General features: G+C 45.9%; 1 protein-coding gene across 1 annotated transcript; it reads right to left on the reverse strand.

Annotated features, from left to right (window-relative positions):
• Nucleotides 1-3,539: 3,539 nt before the first annotated feature.
• Nucleotides 3,540-21,017, reverse strand: BAG4 (BAG cochaperone 4). Its single transcript, XM_073325251.1, has 5 exons — nucleotides 20,780-21,017; nucleotides 16,458-16,565; nucleotides 7,587-7,844; nucleotides 6,782-7,036; nucleotides 3,540-5,136 (listed from the first exon to the last, which is right to left on the reverse strand). The coding sequence occupies exons 1-5, from the start codon at nucleotides 20,963-20,965 to the stop codon at nucleotides 4,639-4,641; spliced, it is 1,305 nt and encodes a 434-aa protein (XP_073181352.1). The 5' UTR covers nucleotides 20,966-21,017; the 3' UTR covers nucleotides 3,540-4,638.
• Nucleotides 21,018-21,081: the final 64 nt, after the last annotated feature.

Consider the following 21,081-nt stretch of genomic DNA (forward strand, 5'->3'; position numbering starts at 1 on the left):
AAAGCAGCACAAAGGCTAAGATGCAGCTACAATTCTAAAACCATTTGTTATTTCAAAAAAACCCTCTATGCCTGTTCTCGAGGAAACAACCCTGTCTTATTTCCATAACTGTGTATGCATTTCAGAGCTATAACTTCATGTACCAACTGCTTTCACTTGGATTCAGATGAATAACGATGGCCCTCTATTTGGCAAAGCAAGTCGTCATATGCTGCAGTTCCATTGACTTTAATGAGACTTAAGCAGATGGTTTAAGCATGTGTTTAAGTCAGTCCCTATTCAGTAAAGCAGAAACATCTGCTTAAGTACTATACTGAATTGGGGCCTAATAAAAACTGAGCTTGGAGGATACGCAAGACTCGGAAATAGTGAAGCTTACTCTCCCATCACAAAGTTTAACTACATTTAAAATGATCATAACACATAAGAAATCCTCTGTCCATTTCTTGTTCACTCAGCTCTATGTTCAAATCATTCTGAAGAAAAGATAAGTGTTCTCCCCCCCGATATGGCTACCCATCATACCTCTTTCAGGCACTGTTCATAAAGTCAGTCTTTTTGCAGCACAAGCACAAGGGTACAGAGTGGCAGGAGATGAGACTGAAAACAGAGACTTTGCAAGTCTCTTGGATTTGCACTCCCTGACTTCTTGATGAGCTTAGTGTCCTGTTCCATGTTATCATTATGATGTCATCACTTTGAAAAGCAGTTTCAAGGTGTTCGCTAGCACTAAGTAACTTAATGGGCACTTTTGTTTTCGAGCTAGTCATAAGCCAGAATGTTTTAAAGCCCAGCTTGTCTTCACAGTGCTTCTGCACTTGAGAAACTAGGAGACTAATATCTTTTCCCCAATTAAGAAAACCTAAATAACGCATGAAAAGGGAGTGGTTAGAGCACAGCACTGAGGGGTGGGATTCTTTGGAATCCATTCAAATTGTAGCCCATCTTCCTCTGCAAGCTTAAATAATTGATAATATTCACCTTCCTCACATGGGGCACCTGTGATGATTAATTTTGGTAAGACATAAATGCCACACATTGTTAGTCTAAGCTGCATAACTCAATGAAGCAGGTAGCCTTCTGTCCAATAGGGACTTTTATTTTGAAAATCATTTTTAGGGGACACTTCAGCAGGCATGCATAACCCTTTTTGGAAGGTAGTAAGGTGGGTGTTAGCACACAGGACAGGGAGGGGTTCATTGCAAAGAAAACTATGTTGAACTGAACAGCCCACATGGCGTAACTCCACAGCGCAGATGGCAGGTGCTCAGGAGAACATGGTCAAGCCCACAGTTAGTTTAACAAAGACAGAATGGTGCAAAATGCAGAGGCAAAAGCCCAGACCTAAGAAGTAGTATAATGCCACCATCTTAAATCCTTATTAGTCACAAGGAGTTTGAGCTCAACCTTAACCCTTCATTGCTTTTTTTGAGTGGTTGATATAATTAGTGTTTAATTAGCTGATGGAAGAGAGCTTTTAAAGCCTATAGTCAGAGGGAACAAAAGTTCTCATTGGTGATCATCTTTGAGAACTCATGGAGGACAGATGACGTCCCAGGGGGTTGAAGGGCAAACATAGTACTGTCTTTAAAAAAGGGAACAAAAGAGGCCCTGGGGAATTCCAGTCCAGTCAGCTTAACTTTGATACCTGGAAAGATACTGGAACAAATTATTAAACAACCAATTTATAAGCACCTACAGGATAACAGTCAGCATGGATATGCCAAGCAAAATCATGCTACTCCCACTTAATTTCCTTCTTTAACAGGATTACTGGCCTAATGGATAGGCAGTATAGGTGATAGCTTGATTTTAGTAAAGCTGTTGACAGAGTCACCCATGACATTCTCATAATAAAACTAAGGAAATGTGGTCTAGGTGAAATTACCATACGGTGGGTATATAACTAGTTGAAAGTCCATCCTCAAAGAGTAGTTATCAGAGATTAAATACTGGAATAGGCTTCCAAGGGACATTGTGGAATCCCCCTCACTGGAGATTTTTAAGTTCAGGTTAGGCAAACACCTCTCAGGGATGGTCTAGGTATACTTGGTCCTGCCTCAGCACAGGGGCTGGACTTGATAACCTCTTGAGGTCCCTTCCAGCCCTACATTTCTATGAAAAGTTGCTCGGCAAAGTTATGTAAATTAATGTAAGTCACTCGCCTGTTTTGACCATTTTACTTCTAGCGAGGAGGCTGCAGGTTCCACAGCCTACATAATGACAGTGCTACCCTAGGTCACCAGAGAATTTGAAGAAGAGGAGCTAAGCTGTGCCGTTAATTTTGTAAGGTTACAGCAAATGGAGTATTTTACTGGTACAGTTTTTGTCTAGCTAACTTCATCTCAGCAAAGAAGCCTTTTCCCGTTAGTGTTCCCTTTCAAAAACAAAGCTTCTGCTAAATCTTAGATCTCTTCTGTGAGCCTGAAGCAGTAATTTTACTGGGAAAATTTTAAGCATATTACGGAGACACAGCTAGGGCCCCACAGCAATTGCACTAAGGATTTCACATTCCTAGCACCGGGGTATTTAAACTGTGCACTAAATTAAAGGAGTACAAATGCCCAGAACAAATAGGTGTTTCTCTCTCTGCTCCTCCAGGGAAAATAACTAGCTGTGACAGCAAGGGTAGTTACGTGGCAAACTTCTCACACATTATATAAATAAATATTCTGCCATGAAGTGTGCAGGTGAGAGGAAGTGCTAGTGTAACCCACAAGCCTTCTGGGTGTGGTGTTCTGTCCTATCTAGTGGCACCGAGACCACTTAGAGAGAGAGAAAATGAGTCTGCTCGACAGCCTCACGTGGTAGAGGCTCCTGCACTAAGCTCCAAAAGTCCCAGATTTGATCCCGCCTGCCGACCGGGGTCTGTCACTGTTACACCAGGATAACATTAATTCTCAGAAGCACTGGTAGCATCAACCATTGTTTAATTCATTAATGTTGTACCATTACCTCCTGCAGACGTTCAGCCCTTGGAACCAGATCTCCCCCCTTATATTAGCATAGAACTGGAGGCTCTTTACAATATAGTGGCGAGCTAGAACATAGCTTGTGCTCTTGGGAATCAGATCCCAAACAGCGTTAGCTAGGCCTGGTTGGTCTCTGCCATTGCTATTAAACACGGTCCTCCAAACCAAAACATTTATTGGCCCAGACGGATTACTCTGCTCTTCTGGATTAGCCCAGAGTATATTTTCTAGACTGCCAACCACATGCATGACTATGAGGATGGATCTGAACAGTTGGAGAGGTCAGTACTATGAAGCAGAATTCAGGTGCACTAAGGATGTAGAATCTGCAAACATACATCTTCCACTGCATTGACTAGCAGCATACAGAATGCCAGGCTGGATGGCTTCAGGGAAATGTGGTCATTATTTCAGGAGCAAAAGGCTAAAGTGTTCACAGAACTAGTCTGCTCCAAGCCGTCACAAAAGTAGCACCAACCCCCTTTCAACATCATGAATGTCACTATTTCCATGCCACTTGCTGCCTTGTCTTATGAGGATCTGCTGCAAAGACAGAATTCCAGGTGCTTTGGTTACAATAGGTTCCATTTATAGTTTCACACAAACTTTAAAGAAAGTCATTTCCGACTTATCAGTACAAAATTATTTTTAAAACTTGCCAGAGTTTATTTTCTTATCATACACAGTAATGACTACTTAATTTCAGATGTGGTAGCCCCCCGGTTAAAGGCAGATGTTTTTCCTCTCCCCTCCACAGTGCACTGTACAGAACCACCAGTTATGCAGATTATAATGGATTACAAACTGCATTCTGTGAAAGGACATTACAATTAAAAAGTGGATTTTTACCCCAATTTGCCCTGAAAAATCATTTCCAAATGTTTCACTTCCCTAGGATCTTGCCGCCATCTCTCATTTGTACCACTGCCTTTTCAGAGGCAGAATTCAAAAGCTCCCAGTTGTGTTCCTTATTACCTCTCCCCCACATAAAACATCACTGAATAGTTCTCACTATATAGAAGAAAACAGTGTGAAGTTGCCATATTTACTGGTTGCTAATATGGTCTCTTCCACCAGCACTTCAAGACAGTACGACAGCGTGCACCAAAAAGACACAGAACAATACGCATCAATCTCAATGACTAGAGTGATGAAGCTGTAAATAATACACAAGAATAGTGGTCCAAGAGCATGAAGTCTTGTTGTTCTTGCTGTGTGTTGCAATGCCTTTGTAACTTACAAAACTTGACAAATATTCCAGCTATTTAAGAAGCCATGGGGCAGCAGGTGGCATCTACAGACACACATTTGGCCTAGTATAGAAAAGTCTGTTCCATACAACAGTTTCCTCTCCTGCCGATGAAAAGCATGTAGACACCCACAGAGGCAAAAGCACTTTGTTTGGCAGTGTCAAAATTCCACAGTTGTCTGTACATTCGTTGGCCTGGAACAACAAACTGAAAATTCAGGACTGATGTTTCAATCCTCCCTTCATTCGTCCACAGCCAATTTATTATTTGTTGGGTTTAAAAAAAAAAAAATTAAAGTATCATCAGACTTTATTGCTTTTCGTGGTCAACAGAAGTTAGAAGCGGACCGAGAATTAAGCCTAACCAGAGAGCTTTGGGATGTCCATAGCAGGCCTTGAATTGTTACCATCTGTCTTTTACAATCCCTTTTTTTCCAGTTTTTCCAGTATGGCCTGGATTCTATGAACAGCCTCCTTCCTAGCCTGTCGAACATTGTCCTGGCCACAAGTCTCTATGGAATCCAGTTCCAACAGCTCCTTGGTCAGCATTTCCTCCAGGAGCCGGTATGCTTTGTCCGTCTTTTTCCCTACAAATTCATCCACCTCTTGCTCCAACTGCTCAACTTCCTCCATAACTTGCATAACTCTTTGAATCCCTGGCTGCATTCCCAGGGAGTTTGACAAAGGCTGGTTGCTGGGTTTAAAACCTGCATCCTGGTTCAAAGGTGGTTTCCTAGGTACATTATCATACATTTGGGGCTGTGCGCTGTATTGCACTTTGGGATTGAAATGGGATGGTTTGGTGTTTAGTTGAGTTGATTTGTGATCATTCATAGTCCCAGAGGGCTGATGATTGACTTCTGGAAAGTAGTTGTTGTGGTTTGCTCCTTGGTCTGGTTTGTCATAAGAAGTATCCTAAATCAGAAACAAGCAGAGGTTTTAAAATTTGTTTCCTTCAACATCAGTTTTCTTATCCCACATCAAAGAGGGAATGCAAGCAGATCTCTGAGCAGCAGGGCCAGTCTCTCTCCCTGCTCATTTGGAAGATGTGCATGCCCAGGATGGCAGTGCAAAAAGGGTTCGGGTAATGGAAGTTACTAAGGATGAGGCCTGCACTTTGAGACTGTCATCCACCGTGATGTCATAATATTCTGTGACCTAATAACGTGAAACTTACACAACTTTCTTCAATAAGCATTGCTGCCCATAAACAAGCCCAAAAAGGAATGCTCAGAGACAGCTAGTGATCAAGTCTTTGACCTATTTAAGAACAAACTAGTTAGAGGAACCACATCTGGTTCACAAAACTCTGTGTCTGCGGAATGACAATGCGACAGTTGTGAAATAGCCCACAGCAAGGTCAGGATTATACTTGCTACAGCTATGTTTAGCCATGATATTTGCTAGCAGGATTCTAGCACAATTCCTCTGGTATGTGTGGATGTATTTGAGTGGATCATGAGAGATACGAAAGCTCATGCTCTAATAAATTGGTTAGTCTCTAAGGTGCCACAAGTCCTCCTTTTCTTTTTGCGAATACAGACTAACACGGCTGTTACTCTGAAACCTCTCTTTCCAGGGAGTGTATTACACAATTTTATAACTATTCCCAGGTGACAAATTCATGGCCATGCTATTCAAAAAAATCCACATTAGAATCCTGCTAGCAAGTACTTTGTCAACACAGTTGTACCTTCCAGAGATCTGATCCTGGTGTGGCCAGGGCCTCTAACTGTAAAGAGGAGAATGGTGAGACTAGGAAGGAACAGAATCCATTATTCCCACAACACTAATTTTTAGCGACGTCTAGTAAAGGATTTCTGTGCCCAGGAGTTCACTTGGACAGGAACACAACAATTGCGTGTGGATCAGGACACGCCCTTCTAGCCCAGTCTCCTAGCTCCCAGTGACCAGCACCAGATGCTTCAGAGGAAGATGCAAGAAACCCTGCAGCAGGCAGATATGGGATAATCTGCCCCCCATAAAGGTCTCACCCTAATCCCTACTAATGAGAGACTGTTTTAAGACCTGGAGCATGAGATCTGATATTCCCTCCAATACCTCCCTTTAATTTTTTGCATTAAGTATAACTCTGTATATTCTTTATGAATATCCAAGTTAATGGATCTAAAAGACCATTGTGAGAATTCCTAGTTTTAATTAGTTTAGTTCTATGTAGTATGAACCCATTACTTTAACAGAGGGGGGAAAGGTGGAAGCACTTCAAAGAAATGAAAAGTACATGTGTTTTTCAGGGAAGCAGTGTAGTCTAGTGGTCTGATCACAGACCTGCAGTCAGAGAGCTCATCCTGACTGACGGATTCACTCTACAATTATTTAGCATTGTACAGCGTTCTGAAGTTGTAAAAGCAGTATGTAAATACCAAACAGTATTGGATTTCCAAGCAAGATCTTTTCTTCCCTGCGCCAGCGGGAGCTAGAAGCACTGTAAAAGCAGCATGCTAAGCTTCTGGGGAAGGGGTTTTTGCACTGCTGTGCAGTGACCCATACGGCCGAGTTAATATAGGCACCAGTAAGTGTCAAAAAATTAAATCTTTACCTTTGTATCATGAGCTGGAGGATGAGGAGAAGGAGCTCCATTGCCAGGCCAGGATGGAGATGATTCTGAAACAAATGGACTTCCTTGGGGTGTTGAAGCAGCAGGCCAGGCATAACGTGGCTGCATCCCATAGATGCCAGAGGAAGCCCAAGATTCATCCTGGGGTCTTGGTTGTGGTGGTGGAGGCCCCTGCTGTGGAATGCCAGGGTTGGTATCTCCTCCATATGGATAGTGTGGGACAGGCATACCTGGGGTCTGCAGGAAGAGGGAAATGAAGGTAGTACTTTCAAGGTCATGTTCACTCAGTCATTGGAAATACCTTTGGACATGCTTCTCCACTCCTACTAAACACTCCTTGTTAAGAGCCACAAAGTCAGACCAGCTACCTTGGCTCTGACATGTCAGCCTATTAATTCTGAGTCCTAGGCCAAGGGAGTGGTTACACATCTTTATAAGAGTGGGCATGGCTGGCTCTCTTGGCAATTTATGTAGTTTAGCTGCAGTCTAAGTCAGCACAGTGTCAGTCAAAATACTGGGCTGTGTTGGAGAGATGAGAGACCTGGGGCATGAGATGGACCTCGGGGTAAACATTTCCCGTGCTGGAGCCAAGAACAGCAGCTATGTAGTGCACTTCTAGGGCTCAGACCTGAATAGCTGGTAGCTGGAAGGGCAGACTGCCCTTAGGCTAGCGCATGCCAACCTTTGCTTCAGAAGGGCTATATCCAATACTGAGCTGGGTTGTACTCACACCAGCCGCAAGCATATTCCCAAAGGAAGCATGTATTCCTTGTATTAGCTTCCTTACCGATGGTGGGGAGTATCCTGGGGCCTGCCTCCTGAGAGAGGGGCCTTCCGGGGGGCAGTCTGGTGGGGGATAATTCCAGTGCGAGGCTGGTGATGGCGGCCGGTACATGCTCGGAGACTCTGCTGGATAGGCGGCCCGAGGGTGCCCAGAAGAATAGTAAGTGTTTGACTGTGGCAGATTAGCATAGTGTGGAGCAGCCCCAGGGGCTGAGGGGTAAGGGGCGCCATAGGCTCCATTTGTGTAGGGAGACTCCAGTCCCTGAAAAACAAGCAGAGAACATATTTGGGAGATGGACACAGATTGAATGTGGACAACACCAACCGGGGGGGGGGGGGACGGGGACACTTTGGAGGACAGGAATGAATGCCAATTTGTCAAGATCGCTTTGAAAACTGGTCTGAAATAAGTAAGATAAAATCCAATGTAGAGAAATGCAAAGGACTGCACCTAGGAAGGAAAAAATCAAATGCAGAAATACAAGACGGGGAAATAACTGAGTAGGCTGCAATACTGCTGAAAAGGATCTGGGGGTTACAGTGGGTCACAAATAGAATATGAGTCAACAATGTGATGCTGTTGTGAACAAGGCAAATGTCATTTTGGGATGTATTAACAGGAATGTTGTATGTCAGACATGGGAGGGAATTGTTCTGCTCAACACTGGTCAGGCCTCAGCTGGAAAACTGTGTCCAGTTTTGGACACCACACTTTAGGAAAGATGTGAACAAACTGGAGCAGTCCAGAGGGCAGCAATAAAAATGATAAAAGGTTTAGAAAACCCGATCTCAGAGGAAAGGTTGAAACAATTAGGCATATTTAGTTTTGAGAAGGCTGAGGGAGGATATGCTAAGTCTTCAGATATGTGAAAGGTTGTTACGAAGAGGACAACACGCAATTGTTCTCCGTGTCCATCAAGGGAAGGACAAGAAGTAATCGGCTTAATTTGCAGCAAGGGAGATGTAGGTTGGATATTAGGAAAAAATTTCTAACCAAGTATTACGTACTAGAATAGGTTACCAAGGGAGATTGTGGAATCTCCATCATTGTCTAACCTGTCCTTAAACTCCCAAACCCCTGTCTAGGTACACTTAAATCCTGCCCCAGAAAGACAGGAGGTTGCGGGGGATGGATTAGATAACTTCCTGAGGTCCTTTCCAGCTCTCCATTTCTGTGATTCTATGAGTGGCCAAAGGCTCTAGGGTCTGGAATAGGAGCAGCAACATAGCTGTGTAGGAGAAGAGTGGAATAGGTTTTAGACAACTGCAAAATAGGGATTTTAGTCTCAAATCAGGAAATTCAGAGTTATGGTTTCCATAGCAACTGTGCACACACCAGCAAGGAATATTAATCTTGTTGCTGTGGGAACCATAACTCTTTCTCACTGGAGTGATTAAAGTTTTACCATTGAAGTAGGATAGAGGTTTTGCATTTGAAAATTTGTGGGTTGGGGAAAAAATATAGGGTAGAAATTTAATTGTCTTCCTCCTGCCATGTCTTATTATCAAGCATTACAGAGATTCCAATGAGAGGCTGACAAGAATGCTTTACAAACATTAAGCCTCTCCACCACCCCTGTAAGGCAGGTCAACATTATTTCACTGTCAGGTGCTGCTCAGCACACTGCTTGCGATCCCTACCTTGTGCCCAGGTATACTGATTAGTACCGATTAGCCCTCTACAGGCTTATCCACATAACTGTTTCTGGTGCTCCATGGCCCTAGAATCCCTGGAAAAGGTTGATTTCTATCACCCTGACAACCAAAGAGGTCAATCTCTTTTCCATTTCAACAGACCCTCATGATAGAATACCCCTTAGCCCCAACAGCCCTCTTCCCTCCGCAACCCCCTCTCTGGTTTTCACGATCCCTGCCTTTATACAACACTTACAGTTAGTGAAGGATTTGCAAATACTACTCCACATCCTGATTCCCCAAACAACCCCCCCATATCTATCAGTTTCACAAGCCTTTCCAGTTCTTGCTTCCACTTCCTGATTGAGCTGGCCATCAGCACTGATTGTCTATCTCAGGAGCATACACTTGTTTGTCATATTGTATTGTCACGTCAATCACAGAAGCACCATGATTACTGAGCCCCTATATTTGACACTGATATTGGATTTGGAAAAGTAAGGAGAGTCACATAAGAACCAAGTTAAAGTTATACAATGTCATTGTGATACCCACAAGGTTATATTCTTCAGAAACTTGGCAACAGGAAACTTAACGCGTTACATAAGAGATGCTTACAGAGAGTACTTGGTGTCCACTGGTGGGATAAAGTAACTAATGCTGATGTGTTACAAAGGACTGACCAACAGACTGTAGGGACAATGATTTGAGAAATAAGGATGAAAGTGTTTGGGTATCTTGTACAGATATGAAAAGACTACGGCTGTCAAGTGATGAAAAAAATTAAATGCGTGATTAAAAAATTAATCACGATTAATCGCACTGTTAAACAATAGAATACCATTTATTTAAATATTTTTGGATGTTTTCTACATTTTCAAATATATTGATTTCAATTACAACACAGAATACGAAGTGTACAGTGCTCACTTTATATTTATTTTTGATTATAAGTGTTTGCACTGTAAAAAATAAATAGTATTTTTCAATTTACCTAATACAAGTACTGTAGTGCAATCTGTTTATCATGAAATTTGAACTTACAAAGGAAGAATTATGTACAAAAAACTGCATTCAAAAATAAAACAATGTAAAATTTTAGAGCCTGCAAGTCTACTCAGTCCTACTTCTTGTTCAGCCAATCGCTCAAACAAGTTTGTTTACATCTGCAGGAGATAATGCTGCCTGCTTCTTGTTTACAATGATACCTGAAAGTGAGAACAGGCATTCTCATAGCACTGTTGTAGGCAGCGTTGCAAGATATTTACGTGCCAGATGCGCTAAAAGATTCACATGTCCCTTCATGCTTCAACCACCATTCTGCGGGACATGCATCCATGCTGATGACAGGTTCTGCTCGATAACAATCCAAAGCCGCGCAGACCGACGCATGTTCATTTTCATTATCTTATTCAGATGCCACCAGCAGAAGGCTGATTTTCTTTTTTGGTGGTTCAGGTTCTGTAGTTTCTGTATCGGAGTGCTGATCTTTTAAGACTTCTGAAAGCGTGCTCCACACCTCATACCGCTCAGATTTTGGACAGCACTTCAGATTATTAAACCTTGGGTTGCGTGCTGTAGCTATCTTTAGAAATCTCACATTGGTACCTTCTTTGCGTACTGTCAAATCTGCTGTGAAAGTGTTCTTAAAATGAACAACATATGGTGGGTCATCATCCGTGATTGCTATAACATGAAATATATGGCGGAATGTGGGTAAAACAGAGCAGGGGACATACAATTCTCCCACAAGGAGTTCAGTCAAAATTTAATTAATGGATTATTTTTTTAACGAGGATCATCAGCATGGAAGCATGTCCTCTGGAATGATGGCCGAAGCATGAAGGGGCATATGAATGTTTAGTCTATCTGGCATGTAAATACCTTGCAACGCCAGCTACAACAGTGCCATGCGAATGCCAGTTCTCACTTTCAGGTGACATTGTAAAAAAGAAGCAGGCAGCATTATCTCCTGTAAATGTAAACAAATGTGTTAGTCTTAGCAATTGGCTGAATGAGAAGTAGGACTGAGTGGACTTGTAGGCTCTGAAGTTTTACATTGTTTTATTTTTTGAGTGCAGTTATGTAACAAACAAAAAAAATCTACCTTTGTAAGTTGCACTTTCACGATAAAGAGATTGCACTATAGTAACAGTATGAGGTGAATTGAAAAATACTATTTCTTTTATGATTTTTACTGTGCAAATATTTGTAATAAAAAATATACACTTTGATTTCAATTACAACACAGAATACAATATATGAAAATGTAGAAAAACATCCAAAATATTTAATAAATATCAATTGGTATTCTATTGTTTAACAGTGCAATTAAAACTGCAATTAATCTTTTTAATCAAGATTAATTTTTTGAGTGACTCGCGTGAGTTAACTGTGATTAACTGACAGCCCTAGAAAAAACACATTCCTAGATAAGCCCTTGACTGGACACCACTTGGTGAAAGATGGAAAAGAGGAAGACAGCAGATGACATATAAGAAAACTATTGACAAAGATGTTGCTGTCATGGAACAGACTGCAATGGAGTAAGAAATGTGGCAACCCTGGGTTGCCTCATGTGTCATAGGGATGAGAGCATCCGCTTTGAGCAGGGAGTTGGACTAGATGACCTCCTGAGGTCCCTTCCAAGCCTGATATTCTATGATTCTATTATTCTAATCCAATCCCCACCCCTCCACCCACAGTGCAGCACTCTCAGGGTCGCAGTAAGCTATGTGACCATGTGTGCAAGCTTTCCAGTTTCTCATCAGGAAGCGCATTTGTGGTCCTTGAAGTCATAATCCCACCCCCTGCTTTTCCAGCCCTACATTTCTCCCTCATGGGACATTCTGGAGGCCTTACCAGTGTTGAGCACTGACCATGCTCCTTGATGGCCAGGATGTACTCTGCCAAGGACACAGCCCTACTCCCAGTGTCTGGCCTCTTCCTCCTAACCCATGCCTGAACATCATGTGGGAGGATCTGCAGGAATTGCTCTGTGATTAGCATGTCAGCAATCCGTGCTGCACTCGTGCTTTTGGGCTGGATCCACTTGTGGCACAGCTCAGACAAGTGAGTGTGAGCCTCCTGGGGTCCCTCTGCCTCCTGGAATCTGTACTCCCTAAACCTGTACCGACACATTTCTGCATAGTCGTCAGCCTCCCTCACATCACTGCAATGAGTCTCTTGGACTTATACGTAGGGACCACTGGTCTTTCAGCCACTGATATGCCCTCTGAATGTGTATCCAGAAAGAGCGTGATGGCTGTAAGTGGTCTGGAGAAGCTAGGTGAGGAGGGAGTGCTTCTCCAGGTCTGACCTGGGAGCTCAGAGCCAACCTGTTCGCTCTCTTTCCTAGCTCCAGGAGAAATTGCTGAGATTTTGTTTCTGCCTCCTCCCACCTTTTCTCTGCCTCCTTGCGCCTCCTCTCCTCTTCCAGAAGCTGGAGGAAGAGCCACTTCACCAGATCATCTCTTTCCAGAGAGCCTATATCCTGTTTTGACTGTGGGCAAGCAGCTGCAACACCCTGGATCAGACTGTCTCCTCCAACATCCCCATCTAAACGCAGCGGAGAGGATTCAGAACCTTTCAGTGAGTCTTCTCCTTCCATCACCTCCTCCTCTTCTGGCTGCAGAGCTGTGGCCATGTCCCTCTCCAGTGGATGATCTTATTCCATCATTACTACTTCCCCTCTTCCAGGGGCAGCAGGTGCTGTGCTGCAGCACCTTCCAACTTGCCTTTGCTCTTCAGCCCTGCATCCTCAAGCACATCTGTCTCAGCTGGCTTTTGGGGGGGCACTTTCCCCTCAATTTAGCATTTTTCCTATAGTAATTGTGTATTTTCTCTTGCGCAGAGAAATGGGATAGTACACTCTGCCTTCAGCTGTTATACGTAAGTTTCCTTCAGCCCCCAAAATGGGCTGTCTTGGGGCTTCAGGTTTCTCTGACCCAAATTGGAGTTTTGGCAACTTGTAGCTGTCTTTGGACTGCCCACAGTGAGTGGTCACAGGGGCCTGTAAAATCACGATGGCTCCCACCAGCCTTGAAATCTCTCCTTAGTCTTATTACATACATCTTGGTCATATGCAACATGTATATGTAATAATGGTGGTCAGTGACACACACCAAGGCTCTTAGCAACGAAGCATAGGAAGCAATGAGAGGGAATGGAATGCAGTGACATCCACAAGACAGTTGGAGAAGGTCAGTTTTGTTCTGACCAGGTAAGCTGGTAGAAGAGTCTGGTGTAGGACTGAGACGTGGGAGGCTGAAGTTACTGTCTGTGGGGAAGCTGTGTTTATAGCCTAACCCCTCTCTGTCTCTGTGCCTAAATCTGCTGCACTGAGAAAGGCATTTGTTAGTTCTGTCTCATCCTCACAGTATACTTCGTCTTTAGAGGAAGAGAGGGCCACAGCGGTCACAGCAATAGAACAGTCAGAACTAAGAAGGTGCTGACTTTATAGTGGTTACATTCTCAAGAGTAATACTTAAATAAATTAGATAATTTTGGAGGGGAGAATAAACTGACAGCCTTAACTGCGCATTGGCAAATTTTGTTTGGAAACATCCAAGCAACTTAGATACGAAATATCTTGGAGCATGTGATCTGGTGAATTAATATTTACTGATGTGGCTATAACACAATGGGATCCTGGTCTGTGACTCAGGCTCCTTGGCACTACTATAATACCAATAATAAATAATACTAACAGCCAAGAAGAGTGAGTCATGGGACCAGAGAGTAGAGAGAAAGTCTTCTGTCAGTTCCCTTTTTTCTGCAGGCAAGCGGAAGTACAATGCCCTCTACTGAGGATTACACTATTCTTTTTTATTATTTAAAGTGTCAGCCATTCTTACAGATTATCAGGCATTTCACTACCTACACAGCTGGGGCCTTTTATTTTGTTAATCTCTTTAAAAACGAGGAAAGTCATAGGAGTCGTTCTCAAGCACTAAATTCCCATCCTCTTCCCCTCCATTGGAGGAAGCATTGAGTTCCTAGATTACTTTGGCTGTAATGCAACTAGCAGTTGGGACCAGACTCTTTCCCTACATGCACATCACATGTGTATTCCCAATCGTGAGGTTTGCTAAACAGTTTCCATACGCTCATGCCTGATGCAAGTCCTGTCATTTATAATGACAACAGCTGGCTGACATTTTTCAAACAATTTATTCCAATTTAAAAAATGGCCTATTTGAAGAGGGAATTTTTTGCAAAAAATTCTCTTATTTGGAAAAAATTGGAAGAAAAATTTAACTACTTTTCATTTTGTTTTTCCTATCCCCACCTTTTTCAATTTTGCCAATGAATAAGACAGGGAGGAAACTGCTTTCCATTTTTTGTGTAAAATGTTGAATAAATTAAGTTGCTCCTTTTCAAAAGCTGGGAATTAAAATGATGCATTTTCTGCAAAAAGCGTTTGTTATCTTTTACTAGTGCTAATACTGACTTTGCGTATGAGTAAGTGTTATTATTCCAATATTCCTAATAAGAAATATGTATTATTTGTAGTGCATTAGCATCACAGGGCCCATTGTGCGAGGCACTACACACCCACACTTGCATTGCATTTATACTATTTCCAAATAGCAACCGTTTGACCTGTGCATATCCAAAGGCTCAAGTTGCTTTTCCTACATGGCTTGTCTTTCATAGAATATTAGGGTTGGAAGGGACCTCAGGAGGTCATCTAGTCCAACCCCCTGCTCAAAGCAGGACTAATCCCCAATTTTTGCCCCAGATCCCTAAATGGCCCCCTCAAGGATTGAACTCACAACCCTGGGTTTAGCAGGCTAATGCTCAAACCACTTGTGTTTTTACAGATTTTACTGTACATCCAAGTTCATTCAAGGAGCATGAAACACACCTTATCCATAGTCACCAGAGTGAGGGTGTTAGTGTTCCCAAAACAGAAAAAGCTCTTTCCTTTTCAACCAAATAAAAAACGCACTAACACTGTCAGGTAAGAAACACGGTCACACTGGTTCTCAAAAAAAAGAAGTGTAAAGTCCTTAGAGAATGACTGCTCCAACCACAATCACGATGGGAAGCCAAATTCATCTTGTAACACAAACCCTAGCGCATCTCATGCTATAGGAGCATAAGGTGAGATTTTACTGTTATACTTTAAGCAGATGAGATGCAAGTATGAAACCCTAAAGCAACACGTGCTTTGTAATTAGCTAAATAACGTTTTCCAATGAGAGGAGTGTTCAAACAGAACATACCAGATTGCTATTGTATAGAGTAGGGCTTTATAAACAGGGTCACCAGCCATACCAATGTTGTATCTGCTTTAGTGGCAAGATAAGAGCGAATTTCTTCAGCTGGCAGGATAAAGAAACCAGAAGAATTTGCCCAGTACCAGGGTGCAAGAATTCCAAACACACATCAAGGATGGGCAGGGAGAGAAGGGCAAGGAAGAGTCTACTCTGCCCGCAGCTTTCGGGGAGTGGGCAGAATGTGTATGTCTTTCAGCATTTTCAGTCTATAGGATTAATTTTGGCTGCAATGTTAAATTACACAGGCATTTTCTTGCTTTCCAGAGCTCTAGTTTCAGATTGTAGCTTCTAGGGTGATCTAATGGTAGGGCAGAGGAGTGGGTTCTATTCCCACTTCCACCACTGACTCACTGCGTGACCGCAGGCAAGTCACTTTTTCTGTCTGTTCCTCAGTTTCCCTATTTATAAAACAGAATAAAAACCTGCCTAACACATGACTGTTTTAAGAGTCTGTAAAGCATTTTGGCTTCTTTGACTGAAAGACACTAGAAGAGTCATTTGGGATTCTTCATTTAGTTGGACCACTGATAAAAAAATAATTACCCAAATTACTCTCAGTTTGCTGGCAACACGACACAGTGCATTTCATATCAAGCAGCTGGAAGTCACCAACACTGACAGCAAAGGAGATTAATACATTTGCACTGAGCTTCAACAATTAGCTAAAGAGTTTCAGGCATGGATGCTAAAGTAGTTTAAAGTTTCAGTGTCCAGTTCAAACCCAATTTAATATTTTCACATCAGTATGTGGGATTTCCTGATGCTAATGCAGTCAGGAGAAATGGGCAAAGGAACCAAGTGCTTAGGAACATCGCCTGTGGGGGATTCTTGGGTCCTTTCTTTTCAAGGGAAACCAGCCCTTTAGTATTGGGGTATGGCTTTAACCTCACCCCAACAAGACAAACCTTTCAGATTCAAAAGAAACAAGAGGTGAAAGAGTTGCCCTTCTACTATACCTGGCTTTGTAACTCAGGTCCAGCGGGGTACGGACTTGGGTAGGGAACTCTAGGCTGCACCGCAGAGTTCCAGTAGTTGGAACCATAGCCAGGATAAGGAGGCTGCTCCTAAGAAGGAAAATAAAAACTCATTTGCAGATAGCAATGGTCACAGTCCAAGGGCAACTGCACGTTTATTCCTCCTTCATGGTCCAACAAGGGCACCTACTCTCAGATTTCTGGCTCCCCAGCCATCACCTCTCTTGAGCAGAGACACGTCTCTCCCCCATTACTGGAGTACTTCCAGGCTGCACAGATCCCTGCCTACACTGTGATTTCCCCAGCTGTCAGACTGCCTAAACAGGCCTGCTTTACTTTTCTCCTCAGAGGCTATAAACAGTGTAATTGCCCACAATAAAGTTACCACACAGCTCTAAGCAAGCAGATTTTATTCTTAAAGTAAAAATCATTACAGAGAAAAAATATAAAAACAATAAAAGAACCTACACGCATGCTAATAAGCTTACCAGAGATGTCCCCCTAACTCCAACAAGGCTTCTGGCCGATGAACAGTCCCTCCAACCCCACACAGGAGTTTTTCTGTGGCCACAAGTTCATAACAGCTTTTGCTCAGAACAAGTGCAACCCCCTCCCCACCTGCAAATCTGAGAGTCAGTCTTGTATCCAGTTTGGGCTTCTGAGCTTGTCCTCGTGTAACAGGCAATCAGCAAACAACACACTTTCCTCAGGGCACAGCTGCTAAAAATTGGGTGAGAAGGCACCTTCCCCTCCTCCCAAGTATTTCCTAGCAAGCCCACTTAATTTGGTTTGTCTAACACACAGTTTCAGAGTCCTCTGAAGCTCACAGCACTTCCCAGGGTTTACATTAGTCCTGTCCCCCCCCCCCCCCCCCATTAAAGAAGCTGCATATAATCCCACAATAATACATAAACATTAGCATTTTTATACAATCAACTCCTAAGATACTTAAACTTCATTCAAGTGAGGTTTGCCCAGGACATTGCCATATCGGTCACAGTAATGAACAGAAGTCTCCCCATTCAGGAAAGAAAGGGGAAGAGTTCATTCCGTGTATAACGAGGAACAGCAGCCCAAGCTCATTAAAGATACAGCAGCCACAAAGAACTACGAGTACTCATGCTGCCCATTTGCTATTAGCAATACACAGATGCAGTTAACTCCTCATGAAAAAGGCTCTTGGAATGTGCTCACTGACATTCATGCTAGGTACTGCTGCAAACAACACTTTTACAGACGCACCTCTCCCCTGCCGTCCTTGCCTTTGCTATATTCAAGCTTACTAGGTGTCTTTCACTGTAAGAGCTGGCTGCTGGCAGCCAGGGTCAGCCTGATGTCAGGAACTGATGTGGAACACTGGCAAGCCTTGCTCTGAGCTGTACAGGTAGCAACACAGCCCCTGCTGCAATCTTCAGTCCCAGGAACCTGTCTGTGCTTAGGGTGAATCAGACTGTTACCATCTTACTGTGACAACAGAGCTAGGAAACCATTCTTATCTGACACCCTTTTCAGCACTGCACTGTAATCCACAGCCCTTCTCTAGCACCTTCCATCAGCACCTTCTCTAGCACCTTCCATCTTAACACAGTTCCCATGGGAAGAAGTTACTCCTCTAATTGTACAGGATGCAATGAGATCGCCAACCTGCTTTGTTCCTCTGAGCACGTATTGTGGGGGTCTGTACAGAGAAAGGAATTGAAAGAGACACAACCCCTTTCTAAAAGCATGTTTTAACACATCTTCAAGCTAGCTCTGCTCTCAGCATACTTCTCACAGCTTACAGGAGGACAAGCTCCCAAGCTTGTGATCCCCAACTCTCAGACCAGGGCAGGGTGCTGACAGCACCACAGAAGTTGGATGCTCTGGGTAATTTCACTTTTGACCATGAATAAAAACCTGAATGTTCTAGACTCTAAAGTAGATTAATTAACCTTTGGAGTCCAACAAGCAGTGTTAACTTTAGAAACCACCGTTTGATCCACTAGTTCTCTGCTGCTTAGGATAGGAAAATTCAGACCTCATTCTGTTTTTCTGATGTCTCTTTTCCTTCTACAGTTCTTCCCAAGTCACATAAAGAGTGAGTTACCAGATCCCACTACCCAGGATAACTCCACTCACCAGCCACACTTCATCACCCCTTAGCCTGCCTGAAGAATTGTGCCTGTGGATTCTGAGATGATACTTGGCTACCACCACAGTGATGTCTAGACCCACATGCCTTAGGAGAGAGATTCCCTTTAGCCTGGTGACCCACCTGCTAAAAGGACCAAATTAAAATACAACCACAGTCTATTACCTCTTTGCCTTGAACTATATGAAAAATGGGTTGTTTGGGGGAGGAGGTTAACTAGGGGAGGGGAGGGGATGAGTGCAGACTTAGGAAAGAGCACATGATCTGCATTCATGTATACCCACTGTCCCAGAGGGGTGAAAAGTGACAGCACTAGAACTAGCAGAAGATTAGACAATGTCTAATCAAAAACATGCAAAGAGAATCCATAATAAGATATGTTGCAGTGCTGTGAATCCTAGAATACCAGGGTTGGAAGGGACCTCAGGAGGTCATCTAGTCCAACCCCCTGCTCGAAGCAGGACCAATCCCCAACTAAATCAGGGAAAGAAGAGCTTGCCTGAACAGTCTGCTATATGTGACTTAACACATTCTATAAAGGCCTGAAAGCATGTTAAGGTGTCAGCTATTTTCAAATCCTCACACACAATGTAATTACAAGCCTTTCCAGGCTTCTTGCCTCTCCAGGCTAGCTGCCAAAACCAGAATTCCTCCCTCTCCGGCCTTTGAGGTGGCATTGCACAGAGGCACTTTCCAGTAGCTGTAGGCTCAAGCCTCTAAGATAGTGCACCAGCTTAAGGGCGAGCTGATGGAGAGTCGCCCTGAGTACAGAAACAGCAAGAGAAATGTGTAATCAATTAAGCAGAGGCGTGCAAAGGATTCAGGAACACAGCAACTATTTAGCTTAATTGCATCTTAGGGCAGTCATCTTTTCCACACCAGGCTAGTGACAGACCACTACACCTGGGGCATCTGCACCCTGGAACCCCAGGAGCCTTCCCCAGCTCCCTTCAGGAGTGCTCATAAGGTACACCCACACCCCCGGTCTCTAGGGCAGGAGCATGCCCGGGGACGCCCCCAGCCATGCTCCCCTCCCAGCCCCTAGGGGCCTTCCAGCCTCTGTTGCGGGACCGCCCCCCACCGCGCGCGCTCCAGCCCCGGGACCGCCCCCCACCGCGCGCGCTCCAGCCCCGGGACCGCCCCCCACCGCGCGCGCTCCAGCCCCGGGACCGCCCCCCACCGCGCGCGCTCCAGCCCCGGGACCGCCCCCCACCGCGCGCGCTCCAGCCCCGGGACCGCCCCCCACCGCGCGCGCTCCAGCCCCGGGACCGCCCCCCACCGCGCGCGCTCCAGCCCCGGGACCGCCCCCCACCGCGCGCGCTCCAGCCCCGGGACCGCCCCCCACCGCGCGCGCTCCAGCCCCGGGACCGCCCCCCACCGCGCTCGCTCCAGCCCCGGGACCGCCCCCCACAGCGCGCGCTCCAGCCCCGGGACCGCCCCCCACAGCGCTCGCTCCAGCCCCGGGACCGCCCCCCACAGCGCGCGCTCCAGCCCCGGGATCGCGCCCCACAGAGCTCGCTCCAGCCCCGGGACCGCGCCCCACAGAGCTCGCTCCAGCCCCGGGACCGCCCCCCACAGCGCGCGCTCCAGCCCCGGGATCGCGCCCCACAGAGCTCGCTCCAGCCCCGGGATCGCGCCCCACAGAGCTCGCTCCAGCCCCGGGACCGCCCCCCACAGCGCGCGCTCCAGCCCCGGGACCGCCCCCCACAGCGCTCGCTCCAGCCCCGGGACCGCCCCCCACAGCGCGCGCTCCAGCCCCGGGATCGCGCCCCACAGAGCTCGCTCCAGCCCCGGGACCGCGCCCCACAGAGCTCGCTCCAGCCCCGGGACCGCGCCCCACAGAGCTCGCTCCAGCCCCGGGACCGCGCCCCACAGAGCTCGCTCCAGCCCCGGGACCGCGCCCCACAGAGCTCGCTCCAGCCCCGGGACCGCGCCCCACAGAGCTCGCTCCAGCCCCGGGACCGCCCCCCACAGCGCTCGCTCCAGCCCCGGGATCGCGCCCCACAGCGCTCGCTCCAGCCCCGGGATCGCGCCCCACAGCGCTCGCTCCAGCCCCGGGATCGCGCCCCACAGCGCTCGCTCCAGCCCCGGGACCGCGCCCCACAGCGCTCGCTCCAGCCCCGGGATCGCGCCCCACAGAGCTCGCTCCAGCCCCCCAGGGGGTCCCAGTTACCTGGGGGCCGCCGCCCCGGCCGGGCCTGTCCCAGTAGCTGCCCCCGGGCCAGGCCGGCCCCATCCCAGCCCCACGGTGCTGCGGGCACGCCCGGGGCTCCATGCCCCAGGGGCCTGGGGGCGGCTCCGGCTCCGGCCGAGCCCGCTCCGCCTCCGGCCCGTACAGCAGCCGCCGCAGGGCGGACATTACCAGCCCCGCTGCCGGCTCGCTGCCACGCTACCGCGCCTGCGCGAAGCCCGCCCGCTGCAGCCAATCCCCATCAGGGATACAACCGCCACCAGCAGCAGAACCAGGTCAGCCAA

Source organism: Lepidochelys kempii, chromosome 26 (assembly GCF_965140265.1).
Source record: "Lepidochelys kempii isolate rLepKem1 chromosome 26, rLepKem1.hap2, whole genome shotgun sequence".
NCBI classification, from domain to species: domain Eukaryota; kingdom Metazoa; phylum Chordata; order Testudines; family Cheloniidae; genus Lepidochelys; species Lepidochelys kempii.

What these genes read in the sequence shown, in the direction of transcription:
- BAG4 (XM_073325251.1), bottom strand. Translation starts at nt 20,965, where the DNA reads ATGTCCGCCCTGCGGCGGCTGCTGTACGGGCCGGAGGCGGAGCGGGCT. An exon ending in GCCGGGGCGGCGGCCCCCAG is followed by an intron (nt 16,566 to 20,779) that starts GTAACTGGGACC and finishes TTTCCTTCTTAG; the next exon opens with GAGCAGCCTCCTTATCCTGG. An exon ending in CTCCAGCTCATGATACAAAG is followed by an intron (nt 5,137 to 6,781) that starts GTAAAGATTTAA and finishes TTTCTGATTTAG; the next exon opens with GATACTTCTTATGACAAACC.